General features: G+C 46.8%; 6 protein-coding genes across 8 annotated transcripts; 4 read left to right on the top strand and 2 right to left on the bottom strand.

The window, feature by feature from the left end:
- Window positions 1-2044: 2044 nt before the first annotated feature.
- On the bottom strand, window positions 2045-3854 carry GL218_01259 (Pantothenate transporter liz1; the record flags this gene model as incomplete). The annotated part of the gene is made up of 4 exons (XM_033577720.1): window positions 2045-2197; window positions 2268-2948; window positions 3114-3584; window positions 3717-3854. 4 exons carry the CDS (start codon window positions 3852-3854, stop codon window positions 2045-2047), a joined length of 1443 nt encoding a protein of 480 aa, XP_033439406.1.
- Window positions 3855-5110: 1256 nt separating this feature from the next.
- GL218_01260 (Acetamidase) lies at window positions 5111-6865 on the top strand (the record flags this gene model as incomplete). Its single annotated transcript, XM_033577721.1, has 3 exons — window positions 5111-6458; window positions 6544-6687; window positions 6753-6865. The coding sequence occupies 3 exons, from the start codon at window positions 5111-5113 to the stop codon at window positions 6863-6865; spliced, it is 1605 nt and encodes a 534-aa protein (XP_033438453.1).
- Window positions 6866-7280: 415 nt separating this feature from the next.
- GL218_01261 lies at window positions 7281-10066 on the bottom strand (the record flags this gene model as incomplete). Of its 2 annotated transcripts, XM_033577723.1 has the most annotated exons (10): window positions 7281-7375; window positions 7433-7542; window positions 7591-8466; window positions 8521-8568; window positions 8618-8815; window positions 8876-9163; window positions 9240-9474; window positions 9532-9755; window positions 9838-9877; window positions 9967-10066. In XM_033577723.1, 10 exons carry the CDS (start codon window positions 10064-10066, stop codon window positions 7281-7283), a joined length of 2214 nt encoding a protein of 737 aa, XP_033438451.1. The 2 variants fall into 2 exon arrangements, with proteins under 2 accessions (XP_033438451.1, XP_033438452.1); XM_033577722.1 differs by having other exon boundaries at window positions 9240-9755.
- Window positions 10067-12118: 2052 nt separating this feature from the next.
- GL218_01262 (putative RNA-dependent RNA polymerase SHL2) lies at window positions 12119-15491 on the top strand (the record flags this gene model as incomplete). Of its 2 annotated transcripts, XM_033577724.1 has the most annotated exons (3): window positions 12119-12506; window positions 12555-13328; window positions 13384-15491. In XM_033577724.1, the coding sequence occupies 3 exons, from the start codon at window positions 12119-12121 to the stop codon at window positions 15489-15491; spliced, it is 3270 nt and encodes a 1089-aa protein (XP_033438449.1). The 2 variants fall into 2 exon arrangements, with proteins under 2 accessions (XP_033438449.1, XP_033438450.1); XM_033577725.1 differs by lacking the exons at window positions 12119-12506; window positions 12555-13328 and having other exon boundaries at window positions 13473-15491.
- A 2284-nt stretch (window positions 15492-17775) lies between these two features.
- GL218_01263 (Versiconal hemiacetal acetate reductase) lies at window positions 17776-18928 on the top strand (the record flags this gene model as incomplete). The annotated part of the gene is made up of 2 exons (XM_033577726.1): window positions 17776-17940; window positions 18008-18928. 2 exons carry the CDS (start codon window positions 17776-17778, stop codon window positions 18926-18928), a joined length of 1086 nt encoding a protein of 361 aa, XP_033438448.1.
- Window positions 18929-19929: 1001 nt separating this feature from the next.
- GL218_01264 (putative poly polymerase protein) lies at window positions 19930-20591 on the top strand (the record flags this gene model as incomplete). Its single annotated transcript, XM_033577727.1, has 2 exons — window positions 19930-20245; window positions 20323-20591. The coding sequence occupies 2 exons, from the start codon at window positions 19930-19932 to the stop codon at window positions 20589-20591; spliced, it is 585 nt and encodes a 194-aa protein (XP_033438457.1).
- Between the last annotated feature and the right edge of the window lie 511 nt (window positions 20592-21102).

Raw genomic sequence — 21102 nt, forward strand, 5'->3', positions numbered from 1 at the left:
TATACGGGTACATAGTAGTTAATGATATTTTAAGTATATAGTAGCATGTATATATTTGCCATATGTTTGTCACAACAAGTATAATAGAACATCTCACTGGTAGCACTTACAAGTAAGTTGCTATGAGGTAGTTCAGGGGGGTAAAACGGGACCCCCTGGTATTTGCGGGCAAACGTTGCCGGGTTCTATCTATTACATATATAGGTACATACTACTATTCCCACCTTTAGACATATATATTACTTCTTTTGTACCTTAGGCAGATACGTTGGCTCCCGCCACTTAGCGCCGTCTTATGGTTGCGGAGATCAACCCGCATCCAAGAAGACATATCATTGCGTCGAAGGTTCCAGGGGAAGGAAAGGTGGAAGGGGGGGTTACTCTACCTACCGTTAGCTTAGGGGGGCTACATGCCGCCCAGACGCGGTCCTCTTTCACTAGAGGGTCCTAAAAGTAGATGAAGCCGCCACTGATAAGTATCTTGTTTACACCTCGCAGGCCTCTCCGCCACCACTCACAGCTTGCCGTGGCCTTCCGCATCCGTACCCCTATCGAGATCCGACACGACAATCAAAAGTCATCTCGGAACCTCCTCCGATCCAGGATTTTCGTCTAATATTTACGTCGACCAGCGCCCCCCTCCAAAGAGCGAACCTCGTGTCCTGTACAACTAAGACGACCCATCCCAATACCAACCGAGTCCGCCGCATGCAACACCTGTCTGCCCGAGAAAGAACCAGAACGCAATGACTCATAGCATAGTCTGGGCCACGAAGCTTTTTTGTATTGAGAAGTATGACTTACGTATCAACTCGATAAAGCCGCGACGAGTCGTGGAGCTGCCGAATCGAGCTCCTTGCGTCGTCCAACACTGTCGAACCCAAATACCGATAGGTATTGCCGAGCCCTTTTTACGCAGGAATAAGACGTAGATAATCGAATAGCAACACAGGGACGAAATTCATAGATAAGTACTGGTGGGGGGTAGGTCGGTTTCGTAACCGTCACTAACAACAACAGGAGGGAAAAAAAAAAAAGGAAAAAAGAAATAGAAGTTATAGATGTGCACAGCAGCTCGTTCCGACTCCGATCCCTTCTTCGAATCATGAATAACGCGCCTCGATCGAGATCTCTCAAATATAAACGAGATATCTTCATTCGTTTACGATCGAAAAAATTTGCCCCTTTGTTTAGGCTTGAGGGCCGCTAAGCGGCAGATTAGAAAGCGAACACGCGCAGATACACCGAAAGACCATCATACGTTATACCCTCTATTATTCCTCCGCTGCAACTGTCGTGTTTTCCTAATTTAGTATATATCGATATCTCTACCGAATCATAAGCAACCCTAATACGCCGGCGCTAGTAAGAAATATATTCATTTTATACTAGATGGTCTATGTTACTTTCATGTATCATGCACATCTGTGCCGGATAAAATATAAAAGAGGCATATTTCGGGCCATTTTCCGAAGTAAGGTAGGTATTAGGCTTACAACATCATCTTGGATCAAGTTCTCACTGGTGGTAGAAGAGGAACCTAAATACCGCGTTTGCCGGAGGGCCTTGTGTCACATACGAAGCCAGGCTCAACAACGATAGCATACTCCGTTAGGCACTATACAACCCAAAGGTAAAGTATCAGGATATGAAGTGCTTAGGAGGTCTTTAGGTCGAGACATAAGAAAGCCACACTACTTACCAACGAGTCATCGGGTTGTGTAGTCGAGACCGATCTATCCTCGAGATAATCAATCATCGCCAATTCGAATATTTGTGGCCGTATCAATACCATGACCATATGCTCAAGAAATAATAAAAACTACCTAGGTCTGTCTTCGAGGTTTGTCAGACCAACTGTCACTTCTTTGACTAAGGCATTAATAATGGGCTATCACCCTATCATGTCTTCGGTTTCCTAAATCGTGGTTCCAGTATGAATGGTTTCTTAATCCTGAGCGCTAATCGTAGTGGTAATAGTAACACTCCATTCTATTATTATTATTAAGTACTGGACCTCTCGAAATGCCATCGGCCGTAAGTATCATGCATATTCGGTAACACTCTTGTGCCCACCGGCACTAGATTGCTCGAATTCCGCTTTCCGTATCCTTTCATGTTTGGCAGTCGTGTACGACAGTCCGGCAGTCCAGAGTGCCAACAAGATAGAGACGGCAATCATAGCCCACATTCCCCTCTATAGGATAGTTAGTGTGACAAGTCTTCAGCAACAGTTTCGAGATGTTGTAAGTAGTGTAAGGACTTACAGTGAACCACGGTGCCATCGACGCCCCATAGAAGACAATACTCCACCAAGCGTTCACAGCGTTACTTCCTAGGTTCATACCCGCTAGAACAACAGCTCGAAACATCTGTTCCTCGTAGCGAAGAGCATCGTTAGCCCATGCGAAGAAGGTAGCTTGGCAGGCATACACGGCGCCTGCCCAGTAATAAGCGCCAAACACCACAGAGGTCGATGCCGAACTCGTCGGGTCTTTGGAAGCGGCTAGGATCATTGCAGAAGTAGCTACGCCTGTGATGCCGATGAAATAACCGACAAGATAACGCTTCCCATTAAGATAGTCTGTGAGCGTCGCCCAGAACAAAGTCGATATAATGCCAACAGCAGGCACACCACTAGGGTAGTTGTTCAGCTGAGGAACAGTATATTTGTTCGTCGGATGACTCTTCATGTACAAGGCCAGCAGGGAGTTTGAACTAAAAGATTCGGTCTCGCCGGCAATGATCCAGAGCACAACGAACCCCCAGAAGAACCAGGATGAGAATGATTTCTTGAAGAAGGTCCAAGATATTGGCGATCGATCTTCTACAGGTGGCACGCGAGATACGGCTAAGGCCTTCTCGGATTCGGTAAGATAGAAAGCCTCAGTTGTTGATGGCGTATCTGGGAAGAAGATGAAACCGTAGAGTGCGACTGGCAATGTGATCTAGAAGTACGCATCAACACCTTGCATGCTCGCTTTCCTATCCCCCTTTTATACCAAACACGAATAAGGGGTCCCAGAAATAAGACAAACAGCATTTAATAAATCAAAAAAGGTAGAAAAAAAAGCTAATAAAAGAATGAAACATAGATAAAAGCTAAGACTTACGATGCCATCCATAATGAACAACCAACGCCATCCACGGAGACCATTTCTACCGTCCAAACTGGAGTGAATACCCGTCTGGATAAAGCCTCCAATCATAGTCCCAGCCAAGCCGGAAGCAGTGAATATGCCAGAGCGCTTCCCCAACTCGCGCTCCGTATACCAGGACCCGAGGATGTAATGGGTGCCGACGAAGGTAGTGGCCTCGACTATGCCCTGGAAGAAGCGGATAGCCATGATGCTCTGCGGGTTATGCACCGAGGCCGTGACCATAGTCAAGCAAGCCCAGATGAACATGCAGGCCGGGAAGAAATATCGCGGTTTGATATAGTGCAGCGATAGATTGGCAGGGATCTGGCCGATTACGTAGCCGACCGTGAAGCAGGTGTTGATCTGGTTCAGCTGGTCGCCTACGAAGCCCAGATCCTCTTTCATACCCGAGACGTAGGCATTGCTGAGATTGGACCGATCTAGCTGCATTTATATATATGTTTTATTAACCAAACTGATATAATCAAGCAAGACCGGGCCTCTCTATCCAACATCAAGGAAGATGGAAATACATAGTGCTGGGCGAGGGAAAGGGATTATTGCGAAAATACATACATAATTGGTAAAGTAACTCAGACAGCAAAAGGTCAAGATGAAGAAATCTATCTTTTGCACGAGTTTCTGCTCTCCAGGTTGATACTCGGTATGGAAATACTCCCGCAGCTTAGACCTCGTCGCTATCGTCGCCGCCATATTTTTTTTTCGGATTTTGAATCTTTCCTGTCCAATCAAAAGGGGAATTGAACAAAATCGCGAAGTTTGCGGTTCCACACTTTTTTTTTCTTCCTTTTTTAAGTTACGTCGCGGTAATAAGCAGCGACCGCCATGTTATATATATAGGTAGGTATATATGTAAGATATATGTCAGATATGTAAGATGTATATATATTTGCGTACCAAGCCTGATCAAGCCCAAAGAGAACGCGCTACGATGATAAGTTATCTGAGATTCAGGGCCTCTCTGCTTTGTGTTTGCTGAAATGCTTGTTCCTGGAGAGATAATCCGTACAGATACTAGGTTAGATACTAGATATTACGTATCAGGCAAGCTAGGGGGGTAAAGATCCATGATGCTGGAATTTGCGGGGAAGCTCAAGATAAGAGATAGGTCACAGGAACCTAAAAGGGGATCCACAGGGGGGATCCACAGGGGGGTTTAAAGGTCCAAAGCTCAGATTTGAAAGCAAGATAGCGTCTTAGAATCTTGGCCTGGTGTTTTTTTTTTCTCTCCTCGCCTCGGCTTACTGGTTTTGGGGAAGATAGGATAAGATTCCCTCGGGTATGATAGACGTCGGATGTTATATTCCCTTTTTTGTTGTCATCGAAAGGAAAAAAAGGTAAACCTCACAAGCGGAGAAGACAGATTCCAGTTCAGGTCGTATTAGCGCAGACGGAGTTAAGTAACAATACCAACGATATCGGATGCGTTCGAGGGGGTATCGAGTTAAAACAGCACCCCTATCTTTCCAACTTTTACCATATAATGTTAAAGATATAAGTGTATCTCGTACATAATATAAACTACATTATGTTATAATATAGTTAATAAGAAGTAAATCACCATCGAACAGTCGCTTTTAGACAGTTCACTCAATGGATGCTAGATTTCGCATTTTCCATAATAAGGTAGGTTACGTACCCCCATGAAGTTCTAAATCAGGGATCACTTACACAGATCCAGGATATAGCACAGCCTGCCATTATTTCTGCGTCGAAATTGTAAGTCATCTAAAATCCAACCGTTGTTCTTTAGTAATTGGTAAGGGAAGAGGCCTCCTAGTACGAGTAGTCGTCTCCAAGTCCGGGGCTGTATAAAATGAACAAGACTTCCGTTGCTGGTTTATAATTAACTTTATGTACAGTTTCATATTATTATAGTTACTAGACATTCGTTCTATAAAAGGCTAGAAGGGGAACATCATAGAGTCCACAAGATTATAACAGCAAAGATGTCGAAAAGAAACTGGGAAGAACTCGCCGCCAAGAAGCGACAGGAGCTGGCGAACTCCATACCCCAAGAGTGGCGCATCCCGAGCCATCTCCTCCCGCCCGCCGACCAGGACGACGTCACCGGCTTCCCCGAGGCCTCGGGATGGTTCACAGCCGACGAGCTAGCTATCACAAACCAGACAGCTTTGCAATTACTACCGAAGCTCGCATCCGGGGAGCTAACATCCGAAGCCGTCACGCGTGCCTTCTGCAAGCGCGCCACCGCGGCGCACCAGCTGATAAACTGTCTTTCCGAAACGTGTTTCGACCGTGCTCTCGAGACGGCCAAAAAGCTAGACGAGCACCTCGCGCAGACGGGCAAGCCAATCGGACCTCTACACGGCCTGCCCGTCTCGCTCAAGGATAACTTCAACCTAGCCGGCCTAGACGCGACCGTCGGCTTCGCATCGCACGTCGGCGACCCGGCGAAATACGACGCCGTGCTAGCGGACCTCCTGCGCGCGGCCGGCGCCGTCTTCTACGTCAAGACGAACGTGCCCACAGCCATGATGATCGCCGAGTCCGTCAACAACGTCGTCGGCCGCACCGTCAACCCGCGGAACCGCCAGCTGACCAGCGGCGGCAGCTCCGGCGGCGAGAGCGCGCTCATCGCGTTCAAGGGGAGCCCGCTGGGCGTCGGAACCGACATAGGCGGGTCTCTGCGCATCCCCGCCGCCTGCGCGGGCATCTACACGCTGCGGCCCAGTTTCGGCCGGTTCCCGACGCTGCGCTGCCGATCCGGCATGCCGGGGCAAGAGGCCGTGCAGTCCGTCAACGGGCCGCTGACGCGCACCCTCGCCGACCTCGAGTTCTACTCCAAGACCGTCGTCGACGCCGAGCCCTGGCGCCTCGACCCGCGATGTCTGCCCATCCCCTGGCGAGCCGTGTCGCTGCCGCAGAAGCTGAAGATCGGCGTCATGTGGCACGACGGCATGGTGCTGCCCACGCCGCCCGTGACGCGAGCGCTGCGACACGCGGTAGCGAAGCTCGAGGCGGCTGGTCACGAGGTGGTGGAGTGGTCGCCGGAGGACCAGACGCAAGGCGCGAAATTGCTAGGCCGCATGTTTTTGGCAGACGGTGGTAGAGCGATCATGCGAGAATTGGAGAGGACGGGGGAGCCGATACGGCCTGAAATGACGATGTACGCCACTGCGCGGGAGCTAAGCGGGCTCGAGTACTGGGATCTGCACCTCGAGCGTCAGCAGTTCCAGAAGCAGTATCTTGATCGGTGGTTAAGCGCGGGTATCGATGCGATCCTATGTCCTACGACGCCGTATAGCACTGTTGAAAACGGCAAATTCAGACATGGTAAGTCCTCTAAATCTCCTTAACACGGAATAGGTGGCTCCTTGTTTCTATCAGAGCAGCGATGGAGAGCTTACTACCTATTTAGTTGGCTATACCGGCGTCTACAACGTGCTAGACTATTCCTGCATCTCCTTCCCTACGGGCGTCACTGTCGACAAGTCTGTGGATGTTGCGTTAGGCGATACATATAAACCCCTTTCGGATCTAGACAAAGCCACCCAAGCCGAATGTAAGTACTGATACTCATATCTCCGACTATTTATTAAATGGATCACATTATTGACTGTCGAGTAGACAATCCCGAAGCAGTACATGGAATGCCTGTGAGCTTGCAGCTGGTAGCGCAGAGATTAGAGGAAGAAAAGTGTGTAGAGATGTGCAAAGTTGTACTAGACGTATTATCATAGACATTAGATCTGGCCCAAAGGCACCTCTATCTAGATCAAAACCGACATGGAAAAGAATAGACTAATATCGTTTGTCCAAGCGGCAATTAACAAATTTGTGCCTGTTGATAGATTCCAAAATGGCAAGATATATATGCCTAGGTACCTAACAAGGATATCTGAGGCCATAGTATGAACATGTTTACAGATAAAATAGACCAGTAAATATCCGTTGGTTCCAGTTATGATACCCCACAAACTCCGATAGACACCAATGGAGTTTCCTCGCTAAGCCATGATCAAGACAAATTTTTGTGAACCAGAATCCCAGGTTCGAAAGCTAACGTCATCGACATGAAAGAATATAAATAGGATAGTATAACATATAAATCGTCCGATCGTTCGATTGCTGGTCGCCGTGACTCACCATATAGACCTAAAAGTAGAATTGTTGTTGCGATTGCCCGGGGGGAGCTTGTGGGAGGAAGTCGAAATTCATATCAGCTCCGGTATAAAAGGGATCTGGTGATTCTGTAGAGGGTAATTAGGTAACCTATGAAGGAGGGGAAAATAGACTCGACTACTTACCCCAAAAGATTGAATCATAAAGGTCCATGGGCGCCAGGGACGTAGGATCTAGTTGGTTCATGTCTGGCATCCCAACCTGTTGTTGGATTGACGGTTGATACGGCATCGTCCTACTAATCAGTCAGTAGCTTGCTTAGTGAAAGCAATAAATAACTCACGTTGAAAAATCCGGCATATTATTTCCATTCTGCAGCTCCGCCATAGCAAGAGCAGCGTCCTGGTGTCTATCGAATCCGGGCTGTAAGCGGAATTGTTGATTCATATTTTGAAGCCCTTGGGGAATTGCTGCTCCAGTCGGCGTGCGAGCCCCAGACGCGCTCTCGCTCTTGATTCCAGATGCTCCGTGTAGAGATCCATAGTCGTATATGTTCTTCAGCGCTGTTAACGCTCGAGAGAGAGGGCCTGATAATTCAATATCTCTGTCGATCTTAGGAATATGCTCCGGGGTAGGGCTTGTCTGTTCCTTTGCCGCTGCAGCTGATAGAGCAGAGATCAGATCTCCTTGGAGCCGACGAACTTCGGGATCCTGCTTCGTCTCACATAATATACCAAGGAGAACTGCGGAAGAAAGTCCGTGATAGGTGAATGCCCAACTTCGAGTCGGGATGAACGATAATTGGTGCATCGATAGAAACATTCGTACAGTCTCGGTTAGATTATCCTTGCATTTATCGGCCAAAGCCTTTTTCTCGACAGCCTCTAGCCTAGTACAATCTCGACGGAGAGCTGGGCGACAACAAACGGATACCACGAAGGCGGTGTGCAAACGTATGGCGTAGTGCTGTAATTTATCAACCACACTCTTGCAAGCTTCTTTGCTGCGCAATTGGGGGAAAACTCTTTCCCGGATGGATTCGATAGCTCGGCAGTTCTCGAGTATCGTTTCGTACGAGTAGTCGGCGGTAGCGTCTGGGTTGAGTTGTTGCGAGATTAATTGGCACAAGGTGTACATCGCTTCAAGATACGACAACCCCTCTATATTAGAGCTAGGCGACAACGGAATCGGACAGCATTGAATGTTGGTCATATTAGGGCTGTAACAAATATAAGCGACGCGGTTTGGACTATAGCGGATTGGGATTCATTACCGGTCGAAAGACAACGATGTCAACGTATCATGCCATACACAGGTCCACCTAGGCTATATTAGTAGATAGACTCAATGAGCCCTTGGATTATTCTTACCATAACTTTCTTCGCGCGTATGTCTTCAACGATAACTCGACCGAACTAGACTCGTCTTGTGCAACAGCCCGGTGAAGACCAAGTGATTGTGCTAATCGGCATGTCATCCCGATCAAGGCCCATGAAGCCTCAGCTTTCATGTCGTTGAGAAGACAGAACCCCGTCAGCAGGAGCGCTTGGATAGAATCTAGGTTGGGTCTATTATAAAAAAGGTCAGAACGAATAAGAATACCTATGTTCAACTGACTTATGGCATACCGTAATAAAAAGTTCCCGAGCCTAAGGAAGTGGAACGATATCTGAACGTATCTCTGGGCATCTCGCGTCCGAATATGGTATGGCGAATCGCGGTATTGCGAGCCGACGGCCATTACAGAAAAGAGGATGGCTAACCATGATGCGGAAACACGCCGGCTTGATTTGCTATGTTCCCTAGCATTTTTAGCTCGTTCCTCGAGATAGATCATAATACGAGATTCTAAATCATCGATATCAATAACAAATCCCCAGAATGGGTGCGCAATCTCTTTATAAGCTCTGAAAAGACTATATTATCGGTGTATTAGTATGCTATTTCGAAAGCCGGTAACAATCCAGCTAGTGATTTTCCTTCACTACTTACATCATTACTTCTCGATCTGAAGGAAGCTCAGAGAATATGTCTTGTGTTAGTCGATCAAGGTGCTTCAAGGACATTAGCGGGAACGGCGCGGAGTTGTCGAGCCCGAGGATTGGACGCATATCACGACGAATATCAACCCCATCTTTAGTATCTATTGGGGACGGCTGATCTCGTAATAACGCAGGAATACTATTTTGGCCAACGTAGCGTGTCATCTCTACAGGCTCGGGTTCATCTTCCAATATATACCAGTCAGCGCATTTAGATGCCTTAGATATTTGATAGAGCACACCTATTGCTTGAGCCCAACCCTCTGGCTGATGATCACTACCCTGGTCATTGTTGATACTATCGACGGGAGAATGAGGTCTTTTTCTCCCCTGGCTACCCTCGACCGACATGGAGGCCTGCTTGGAGGCGCTCGAGCGATTTGGTTTATAAGAGCATAGCTGTGGATGTTCCCTCTTGACACAGTTTTCACAGGGTTGCTTGTTGTCGCATTTCACCTTCCGCTGCCTAGATAGATGGATAATATTTAGTTTAGATGTTCACCTATAATATAACGAGGATAGATCGAGTATATTTAATCGCGACACACCTGCATGGCCAACATGCCGTACCTAGAAAGTGCTCGTAAGCTAACGTGAAAGTATAGATTCTACAATTATAGACTGCAGATATATAGCCCTATGCAGAGAAGCAATAAGTGTGGAATGGTTTAACATACCATATCGTACTTTGCGATGAGAGTGGATAATATGACTAGCTTGTTCTGGGGTCAGGTCCTGAATAGGGACCTGATTAATGTCTTGTTGTTCTGATGACATGAGCGATGATTCCGATTGTCTACCTATGAGACAAGACCCCCGCCACGTAAAGGCTCAAGCTACCTAAGGCTTGAACTTGGACTTGGAACTTGGAACTTCTTCGGGCTTTGGTTTGGAACTGGGAGCTTTCCGCCTCGCCCCAGAAAAAAGCCGAGGCTACCAATAAACGAATAGAAAATATAATTCGGTTATAGTAGCCGATCAGGGATGCGTAGTTAGCGCAAAATGATTGAAAGGTAATGTTAAACAAGCAAGCAGGTTGGCAGGGTCGGCCAGCCTTACGCGATGCGATGGTGATCGTAAATCGAAGGAACAATAAGACAAGAAAAATACCGAAGACCGAAGATCCTCTGGACCGCTGTTTTGAACGGAGCGGGGCAAAAGTCGTTAGAATAATCTTTGCGATTTGTGAATTTTAGAACCAGAAGTGCCTTAGCTTGCCAAGCTTTTCAAACACTCCGAACTTTCCGAACCTGCCATAATAGCTGTTACAGCTCATTTACTGCCCGTTGCAGCTGTCATTACATGGGAGAACCCCGCAGTTCCCCGCCTTTTAGGCCCGGACAAGACAAACAAATTGGGTACCCACATGAAAGAGCTCGGGCCATCCCGCAACCTTCAAGATCTAGCAGTTTGGCAGTTTACCTCCAAATCCACTTTCTCTTTTGGCAAGGGATTACATATCCAAACACCAAAAACGGGCATCCCTAAACCTTTTCTAAGCTTCCCTAAACCTTTTTGGCTCGATTTTGCGTCACTAGTATATCCTTACTAACACCTTTATTATTACGATCGCTTTATTGCCAATCGATTTGATGTGTCTTACTCTCTTTTATCCTTAGCTGCCCCCGCACCTAACGGTCGTATACTCGACATCCAATCGAACTGAGTCAAAGTTGGTTACTATACATGAAACTATCCTCCGCAGTGGAGATTCGGGATTTGAGATTTGAGATTTGGTAAGGATCACTGATAGATTTCCTGCTGCCTGTCCTGTGCCTCTTCGTTACCGTCTAACTTAGCGTGTTGTACGCACGTAAGTTGTGTGATGGTGAATAACACTGATTGGCCTAAAAGCTAATATGTCTTACTAGTCCTTCACTTTAGCCTCTCAGTTACATCCGTGGAACCCATCCCATCCTGTCAGCTTGTCTTGTCCCGTCCGTTTGGTTTGCCGAATCGTAAGGCGGTATATGCAGTAATATGGCTCCGCATCCACGGCTTGAACCAAACTCTACATACCCAGTTACACCATCTAAAAAACGGCTTAACGCTGCTGAGTTTGACATTTGGTTTCTCGAATTTTCTAATACCTATAACCTCAATTTGAGGCGAACTCCTCCAGACTTGTCTCCGCAGAAGAAACGATCTTTACCGTACTATCCAGAATTGCGATATTATGAGCACCTTAAAGTTCAATACTTCAAGGGAAAGCATGTGTTAATACAGGACTTGTTTGCCCAAGGGGCGAAAGAGATTCATAGCAAGTGGATAAAAAAGCCACATGCGGAACCTGGAGTTATCCCTTTCCCTAGCCAACTCCCTCGGGCAACTACTGAGCCTGAGCGTTGTCAATTGCTGGAGCTGCTTGGGGCAATTTTGGATGACATTAGCTCGCTAAATGTGTCACGACGTTCTTCCGTCGCACTTTCAATCTCGTATCAATTTTATGATGAGCCTTCGTCTCCCACGAGGGACCAACGCTCCAAGCGTTATTCCGATGAATGGCGGGGAAGCCCTACTCCTAAAAGGAATAGGAGCGCACCCTCAGAAATTGACACAGAATGTGATCCTGATGATGAACGGCCACCTAGTGTGCTTGATGCTCTTGATAGGGGTCGCGTACTCACGGCTAGTCCCGTACCCAGCCAAATATCGTCGATTCAAGGGCCGAGTAATTCAAAATTAGGTCGAAGTAGAGACTCTTACCGGGTAGACGTTACTGCGGATACAAGTAGGTCAACTTTTGCGTCTCGAGTGTTCTCAGATCATGACGAACATCAACCCATTCCGGTCTCTCAGGAGACCCAAACCACTGTAATTGCGAGCAACATGGGGAGCATGAAGTTTCCGTCCTCGCGAGTAATCGGGTCTGATTCGGATTCCCTGGCACCGTCTTCTAGCACCGAACGTGCCCTCCACATCTCATTCGATCACCACCATCAACTACTTCAGCAGAACGTGAGTGAGCTCCTTAGAGACAGATCGTCAATGTATTCCGACTTCAGCTATTCAGAGCAAGAGACCACACGTTCTGTTACCCCTTCTCAACTTTCTCCCTCTTTGCGTCCAGCTTCTCCACCTACAACTATTCAACATCCGGTGCCTCCCAGAGTTCCTTCTCCGCTCTCTCTTGACAATGGAAAAATAAGGAATATACCGCCACCTGTAGTATATGGAGGTAGCCAGGAATTTGAGCATCGGCTTCATGATGTTTGGGGTAAGAATTGCCCCTTTTTAAAATAGAATTGCAGTTAACTCTTGCTAGCTCATCTTCCCGATCACTATGATCGTGCCCCATTTGTGGTTCGCTGGGAAATTCTACGGATTGCTCTTCACTGTGACGTGCAAGTGCAGGACCTGCGCATTGAATACGATCCATCGTGGACCGACCAAAGGACGCTATGGGCGAGGCTTCAAGCTTTACCTATATTCCGTGGCAAGTCCTTTCCTGAAAGGTCCCGACCTGAAGCCTGGACTGCCGCCCTAAATGATAAGTTTGGTACCAGGGATCAGGTAGTTGTGCTTACTGCCTCGCTCACAGCGAATACGTCAAGGAATGGGCCTTCATTTCTTCTTAGGCTTAATCCTCTAAAGTTGGATCTCCCTCATCGTCTAAGTCGTAGATTTGGATCAGACCGTTTCCTTGAACTTGTGATACCATCTTTAGCTTCCCAGGATGTAAAAAACTTCGGTGAATCCGCTATAGAGAGTATCCAGCAGTGGCTAGTCAATGGATCGCACGTGCTGCTTGGCCGTGTATGGGCTTCGTTCTATCTCAAATCAGCCTTGCCCAAAAAGATTACTAACGAGAACGCCCTGGGGCCCCAGTCTAAAACGATACATCAAGAGCGGATATACCTCTTCGCTGAAGACGGTAACGATTTTCGCCGTCTAGGAACAAATGAGCGTTTTTCACCAAAGGGTGAGCCAACGGGAATGCATAGCAAGATGAGACGAGGAGATCTTATCGAATGGCTCTTACAAACCCCCAACAATCAGACCCAGCCAGTGCTGAAGCTCTTTTCGCGTATCGCGCTAGGTATGATCAGCCAATATCTATAATCCCCCATCAAAACATTACTAAGGGCATTTAGGTCTAAGTCGTACGCATCCGACTATTATTCTCCAACCTGAACAGATTCGACACCGACCCAGTGACATCTTATCACCCACCGACAAGGTTATGAATGACGGCATTGCCCTCATGTCTTATGGCCTTGCGCGAGCTGTACGTGACATGATGGGTTTGCAAGACGTACCGGCAGCTTTTCAAGGCCGATTCGGTAGTGCAAAAGGTGTTTGGCTCCGAGATGCCAATGATACCAGTGATGCGATATGGATAGAAACAACTCCGTCTCAACGCAAGTGGAATTGCGATTACATCGAGGACGACCACCGGACATTCGAGGTTCGTAACGAATCCAGAGAGCTTAAATCTGCCAATCTCAATTTACAGCTTCTGCCGATTCTTGAAGACCGGGCCATCAATGCAGCTCAAATGAAGATCCAGGTTGGAAACTTCATGAGAGACAGCCTCATGAGAGATCTCGATGCCCAAAAGGCTGCTATGCAGAGCCCTACCCAGTTTAGACTCTGGGTTTACGAAAACTCACCGTCAAGCCGTCGGGCGGAGCGTACAAAGCATTGCCAGGTGCCGTTCACAGCTGGTCTCCCAAGTAGCCGGGAGGACATTATGGCCTTTCTTCTAGATAGCGGTTTTGACCCCGCTAAACTGAAATTTCTGAGCGACATTGCTTGGAAGCTACGGAAGGAAAAATGCCAGGAACTCCAAGAGCGGCTCAATGTAAGAGTTGGCCGTTCTACTTACGCATATATGGTTGTTGATTTCCTCGGGATTTTAGAGGAAGATGAAGTTCACCTTGGATTCTCCTCCAAATTTACCGATGAACAATCCGGGTTTTCCGAAACCTTCCTCCACGGATTTGACCTCCTAGTTGCTCGTACACCTGCGCATTATCCCAGCGATATCCAAAGAGTAAAAGCAGTTTTCAAACCCGAGCTAGGCTCGTTGAAAGACGTCATCATTTTCTCAACAAAAGGCGATATACCCCTTGCTGAAAAGCTCTCTGGTGGTGATTATGATGGCGATATCGCCTGGGTATGCTGGGAGCCGACGATTGTGAACAACTTTCATAACGCAGACATGCCTGACGCTCCAGACCTGTTCAAGCAAGGCATCATACGCAAGGAGGCTCTGAAGTATAACGAACTTGCGACAACTGATGACATTACCTCAGAGTTCCTTCTAAGAGCATTTAAGTTTAACTTGGAGCAGAACCTACTTGGTGTATGCACAAATTATAAGGAAAAGTTATGCTATGCCCGAAATTCAGTGCAAGATGGGCCTGCGATCCTATTAAGCACGCTTATCAGCAACTTAGTTGACCGGGCCAAGCAAGGCATCGTTTTTACGGACCAGGATTGGGCTCGGCTGCGCAGAAACCTGAGCAAAGCTGACCCGCCAGATCCTCAGTACAAGAAGAATAGTTGGAGTGCTCAAGGCAGGCCTACACATATAATCGACTATGTGAAATTTGGCGTTGGTCAGCCTATAGTCGAAAGAGAGCTGAAGACATTCCATGAGTCTCTTAACCAAGCCGAGAATTTTGATAAGGACCTCGTAAGGTATTATCAATATTATGAAAAACTCCAGAGACCATTCACCGAGCGGAGGGAGGCCATAAAAAAGCAGACTTGGGAAAGGATTCTAGAAAAGCTCAGGAAGGATATTGATGCTGTTGCCCAAGATTGGCCGAAGTCTCGCGGCGAATGGGACGCCAGGCTTGCCGGTATTTACGACAAATGGCAAGAAATTGAACCGACGGACAAAGTAAAGTCGGATACAGTCAAATCTCTGCTACTACAAGAAGACCAAGCTAGAATTGGCCTTTCAAGCTGGGATCTATTGAAGGCATCATTTGCCTTTAAGATGTACTACAGCAAATTCCCGAAATTTGTCTGGTATATCGCGGGCAAGCAATTGGCGTATTTAAAGGCTACATATACCAGTCAAGAGTCGAGTGCTCCGCCAGTGCTCATGACTCCCAGCATGTACGCCGGTTCAAAACCTGACAATAAATATGCCCGGGTCCTGGCGGCTAAAAACGACGGTCGTAACCTAATCGAAGGCGAAGCAATCAACGAAGAGGCGGCCACGACCTTATCAGACGAGGAGGTTTAGGAGAGTTCACCGACTAAGGACGACACGTCTCGTTTATGGATTGTTATCATCCCGGTCATTTTTGGCCGTTGGTTACGTTACGTTTTATGAATGAATGATGATACCCTTTGATTGATTTGTTTCTTGGATCCGATGCGAGCAATTCACTAATATTTAGCCCTGCGCCACTGACACTGAGCTTTATAGCATATGATATTAGAGAAATTATTGGTAAGTGAGCGTGTTCTCGTCAATAGCGGCTCCGTGCGCTGCGGCGCATGCTCGTATAGGTATTACCTACCTAGGTACCTAAAACATATCCATCGATAATAATCATTTCGGCGTGGCTATAAGCGAGATGCGTTCGCCGAAGACGTAGTTGTGACTTATCCGAGAACCATCTTAACCCGTCGTCAGGTAGATCTGATATGTAAAGTTTCTAAGCATATACAGTACCATATTCTCCAGCTATTAGAGTTATTTTTGGCATATTCTTTCTAGTTCGAGATGGAGCCTTATGTGAAAGCCATTCCTATTGGTTGGCATTACGTGACAACCGTGAACAACGCAACGTGAACCGTGCCATGATACTTTCTCATGATTCGGTAGATATGTCGATACGGTAGCCAAAGCCAGGCTACTATGTATGTAGATGGGATGTTCGGTTCGGTAACCACGCTGCCATGGCAAATCATGGCCCAACCATCCGGCTCGGTAGCTTACTGTCAGCATCGGAGGAGTGGATCATAAGACAACCTCATCTCGATGCTAATTGGATCGTCGTACTCTTCACGACTTCGCTCTTCAGCTTGAACCTCGTATCAAGTATACCTAGGTACCTCACCGCCCATCGGCTGTGGGGATTCCAAGGCCGTCCTCCCTGTGACATAGGGTAAGCGAACTGCGCCCGTAGGGACGGGAAGCAATAACACCCGTTGCGGTGGCGTTGCTCAGGTCTATTGACTATCGATGGCGACTATAAGTATAAGCTATATTTCTCTTTGAAGATGTTATTTGGATATCAACCACATAATTCAGTCATCAGTCAACTCTGCATTTACATAATATTTAATAACAATCTTTAATAATAACTAATAACTTAGAATTTCGAGTCTAAGAGCAATACCACAAACATGTATTTCAAGTCCGGAACAACATTACTCGCCACCGCACTCTTCTCTCACTTAGCGGCGTCACAAGGAATCTTCAGTTGCCATACTCGAGAGGAGTGGGGATATTACCCAAAGTGCTGCATGAACATTGACGGCCAAGTTGGAACAAACTGTGAGTTTCGCAATAGGCGACACTATTTTATATCCTACGAAGAAAGATAAGAGCACGTGCTAATATATTCTTCAGGCGTCACGGCGCATCAAATGGGTGCAACGGATCCGATTTGGGAATGCAACTTATTCGTATACAACATCACGGGATGTTGTCAGTCGATTGTAAGTTCATAGACAGCCCATATACATATACATATACATGTCTAGGTTATAACTATATGTATAAAAATGTATTCGAAAGTGTTCTAGTGCTGACCGGCATACAGGGATACAAGAACCCGTACAATAATATCACGATCGATCTCTGCGCAACTTCAGTAGATCCACGATAAATAGGAGGTGGTACCTATTAATACGGGGCCGGAGTTAAACAACAACTAATTGGGAAGTGTAGTGGGTTAAATGGAAGCAAGACGGAGATAAACGTATATACGTGATGTGATTTTAGCTAATAAGATGGGCTAGTAAAGATTAGTACATAATGTCCGTGGTTTGTAACAAGATACAAGTGTTGATATATGGGGGTGTGGAGGATGTTACTTTTTTATCATCCTGGAGATCCATAGGAAATACGACTCATACTTTGCTATCTTGCATATTTTCATGCCGGTAGACTTGGCGGTGATGTGATTAAATTACTTTATATCCGATCTACAGGGTATGAAAATTCAGCTAGTGTGTTGTAAATGTCAATGTCATAGACCTTTTAGGTACTTCACCTTAAACCCTAATGGAGATTGGTGATAACTTCACCTTATTGGCGTTAACCCCGCCACCATGTTACAGTTATGCCGTACAAAGGACCGGTTAGTGCGGGGGGGTATTTTGGAGATCAGCCAGAATGGGGGGGTAACTTGAGTATATCAAAGTAACCTACCTTTATATCATATAACTAAGAAGTATATATAATACCTGAGATCGACTAGAAAAGAGCATCGACTACTTCTCAACATCAATTAACACCTACTCAAACATCCTATCCTATTAGACTAGTTACTCGAGTTTTGATCGTATTCACTATGTCTACTACTACACTTCCCCTATCTTTAAAGGAGTCTCTAGACAACACTAAAGTCGAGTACCGTCGACTTGGCACCAGCGGTCTAAAGATATCAGTCCCTATATTCGGATGCATGAGTTTTGGTGATACCAAAGCGCAATCATGGGCTGTCGATGAAGAAAATGTAAGTTGAATTAGACCAATAACCACTTACTACTCATCTATATAGCTCCGCTAATACCATCCTACAGGCTCTGCCTCTACTCAAGGCCGCCTACGACAAGGGCTTAAATACCTGGGACACAGCTAACGTCTACTCCCAAGGCGCCAGCGAGGTTATCGTAGGGAAAGCCATCAAGAAATACAACATCCCGCGAGAGAAGGTCATCATCGCGACCAAGTGCTTCTGGGCCGTGGGCGAAACCCCCGACGTCCGCCATTACTACACCGGGGAAGCGGTCAACCGGTCCAAGGACTACGTCAACCAGTACGGGCTATCGCGGGCCGCCATCTTCAACGCGGTGAACGCGTCCCTGAAGCGCCTGGACACCGACTACATCGACCTGCTGCAGATCCACCGGTTCGACCCCAACACGCCCATCGAGGAGACCATGAAGGCGCTCGACGACCTCGTGCAGTCGGGCAAGGTGCGGTATATAGGGGCCAGCTCGATGTGGGCGGTCAACTTCGCGCGGATGCAGTTCGTCGCGGAGAAGAACGGGTGGACCAAGTTCGTCTCGATGCAGAACCACTACAACCTGCTGTACCGCGAGGAGGAGCGGGAGATGAACCGGTTCTGCAACGACACGGGCGTCGGCCTGATCCCCTGGTCGCCGCTGTGCCGCGGCCACCTCGCGCGCCCGTCCGCCGCCTTCGGCTCCACCGAGCGCAGCAAGCTCGAGAAGGACACCGCCCCCGGCTCCCACGGCACCGTCGAGCCCGACCTCACCATCATCAAGCGCGTCCAGGAGATCGCCGACAAGCGCGGCTGGAAGATGGCCCATGTCGCTCTCGCCTGGATCAACAAGCGAGTCGCCAGCCCCATCGTCGGCTTCTCGAGCATAGCCCGCATCGACGAGGCCCTGGGTGCGAAAGACAAGGTCTTGACGGACGAGGAGGAGAAGTACTTGGAAGAGCTGTACCAGCCGAAGCAGATTTCTGGCCATGCTTAGACGTGGTGTGCATATATGTATGTATGTACCTAATGTATGGGAGCTTGTATATGCGCCGGTATTGGTGGTGCTTTGGAGAGCTTGCATGGTATGAGCGCGAGCTGAACGCACGCGGTTCGAAATATGAAAAGTGTTGAGGATGAAATTAGTGTTATATAAACCTACCTCCTAAGTATGGTCTAGTTTTGACCATCAATTTATATTTATGTAAAACTACATTATATCTTGTGTATAGTTATTATATAACTATGTCTATCACAGTTGTCAGAACTACATCCCTACGTCTTAACCCCTTTTGGTTCAAATTTTGATAATAATATTATTTACTCTAGATTATTTAAACATAGCTTATTAGTCTATTTACATGTCAGCAGTAGTGCTTTCTGTTTCACGAAATACCAAACATGAATTACTTCTCTCTGCTAGAAGATGGGATTCCACACTACCCCTATCCTATGTAAGTCGTAAATAGGAGTTTACTTACATAAGTCATATGCATGTCCTAAAACTAGCAGTTTAATAGTATCAATGATATTACTCGAGTGGGTTTTTAGAAAAAGCCCCTTTTCGGTTTGTTATGTGATGTTGAATATCCTCATGATATGCAGTATCAAGAACATAGAACAGAAAAATTGATTGTCAACAAAGACATATTGATGTTCGCCGTCTAGCTGCTTCCTTTTCCCTGCAGCTTTTCAGGAATAAGGCTATACGACTCATATACAAAAGGCTCAGTATGTTTATACACGAGAACGAACACTTTGCTTCTTTCTCTTTGTGTCAAACAAGCTTATTTTTAAGGATACTTCCTTTCTTAAGTATAGTTTTCCTCTGACGTCTATATAAACCATTGGATATCCCGAACAGAATGTCTATGCAAGCGCTGCATACTCAGCAACTTAATAGACTACGAAAACCCCTTTCTACACTACATTCATACTGAGCCCCCTATTTCCCACAACGCTCACAGCAAAAAAATCAAAATACAGCAAACTTGCGCCATGGCTTGCACGAAACCGACAACTGACGAGACTACAGTCTCCGAAGTTAATAACACGGACGCCAAAAACCGAGAGTTCGTACAGCTCTGCGGCTTCCGTACCGAAGCAACTGGCCCTGTCCTCGCGGACCTAGCACAGAAGCTCACCCGGGCGTATCCAGTCAGCGACGACGTTATAAACCACCCCTCGGTGACATTTGAGCCGTTCTACTTTTTCTTCTACGGCTCGCTCCAGGCCAAGAGAACTCTAGTGCGCGTATGCGGCCTAGACGACGAGAACCCAACCCTAATCCCCGCGTCCATCAAAGATTGGAGAAGTAAGTAAAAAAAAAAAAAAAAACCCACCCCGCCCCTATTCGTACACGAGAACAACTGCTAACTTGAGACGCTCCAGTCATGATGTGGGGTGAGTTTCCCGCGTTAGTTCCCGCGGAAGGCAACGAAGTCAAAGGCATGTGCTGGAAGTGCGAATCCCCGGACCACGTAGGCTCGCTCCGGAGCTACGAGACCGACGCCTACCGCATGGAGCTCTGCAAGATCACCACAGACGAGGGCGAAGTGATCGAGAACGGACGGATATTCGTGTCGACGGAACTGGAGGAGGATCTAAGCGAGGGCGGCTTTGATCTCAAGTCGTATATTCGTCGCCACGCGCACTTTTAAGGGCCATTTAAGATCCCTGAGATGAAGAACTCGGCGAAGGAATTAGCCACGCTGTAGAGTTTGCTTATGAGGTCGGCTCCTAATGCAGTTGTGGAGAGTATGCACTTATTCTCAAGATTATCATTATTTATGTATTATTTAGAAATTAATTGCACGTATTGATTAAAACTAATTAAAAAGTAAGAAGAGAGTTTCTAATACTAAAGAACAAGGGTATTGTTAACTTAGGTATGTAAAGTTGAAAGAGTTAGACAAAACGATGCCTGTGGTACCCCTGAATTGCTCAAATAAATGTTGATTAACTATACGATATGTATCCGGTACTTAGGCACCTAATTATCCCTAATTATTCGTATTTTGGGTGTTTTACAGGGGTAGTGTATAATTCGCGTGTTTTATTATAAAACACGTGTAATAGAATAGAACATAGAAACCTCACCTTACCTAATGTTTCCGAGAAGCGCTGAGATGACTAACCGGGTTACTTCGCCGATTTACGGCATTGATGACT

The sequence above is a fragment of the Daldinia childiae genome, assembly GCF_008694065.1.
Source record: "Daldinia childiae strain JS-1345 chromosome Unknown Scaffold2, whole genome shotgun sequence".
Classification (NCBI taxonomy): Eukaryota; Fungi; Ascomycota; class Sordariomycetes; order Xylariales; family Hypoxylaceae; genus Daldinia; species Daldinia childiae.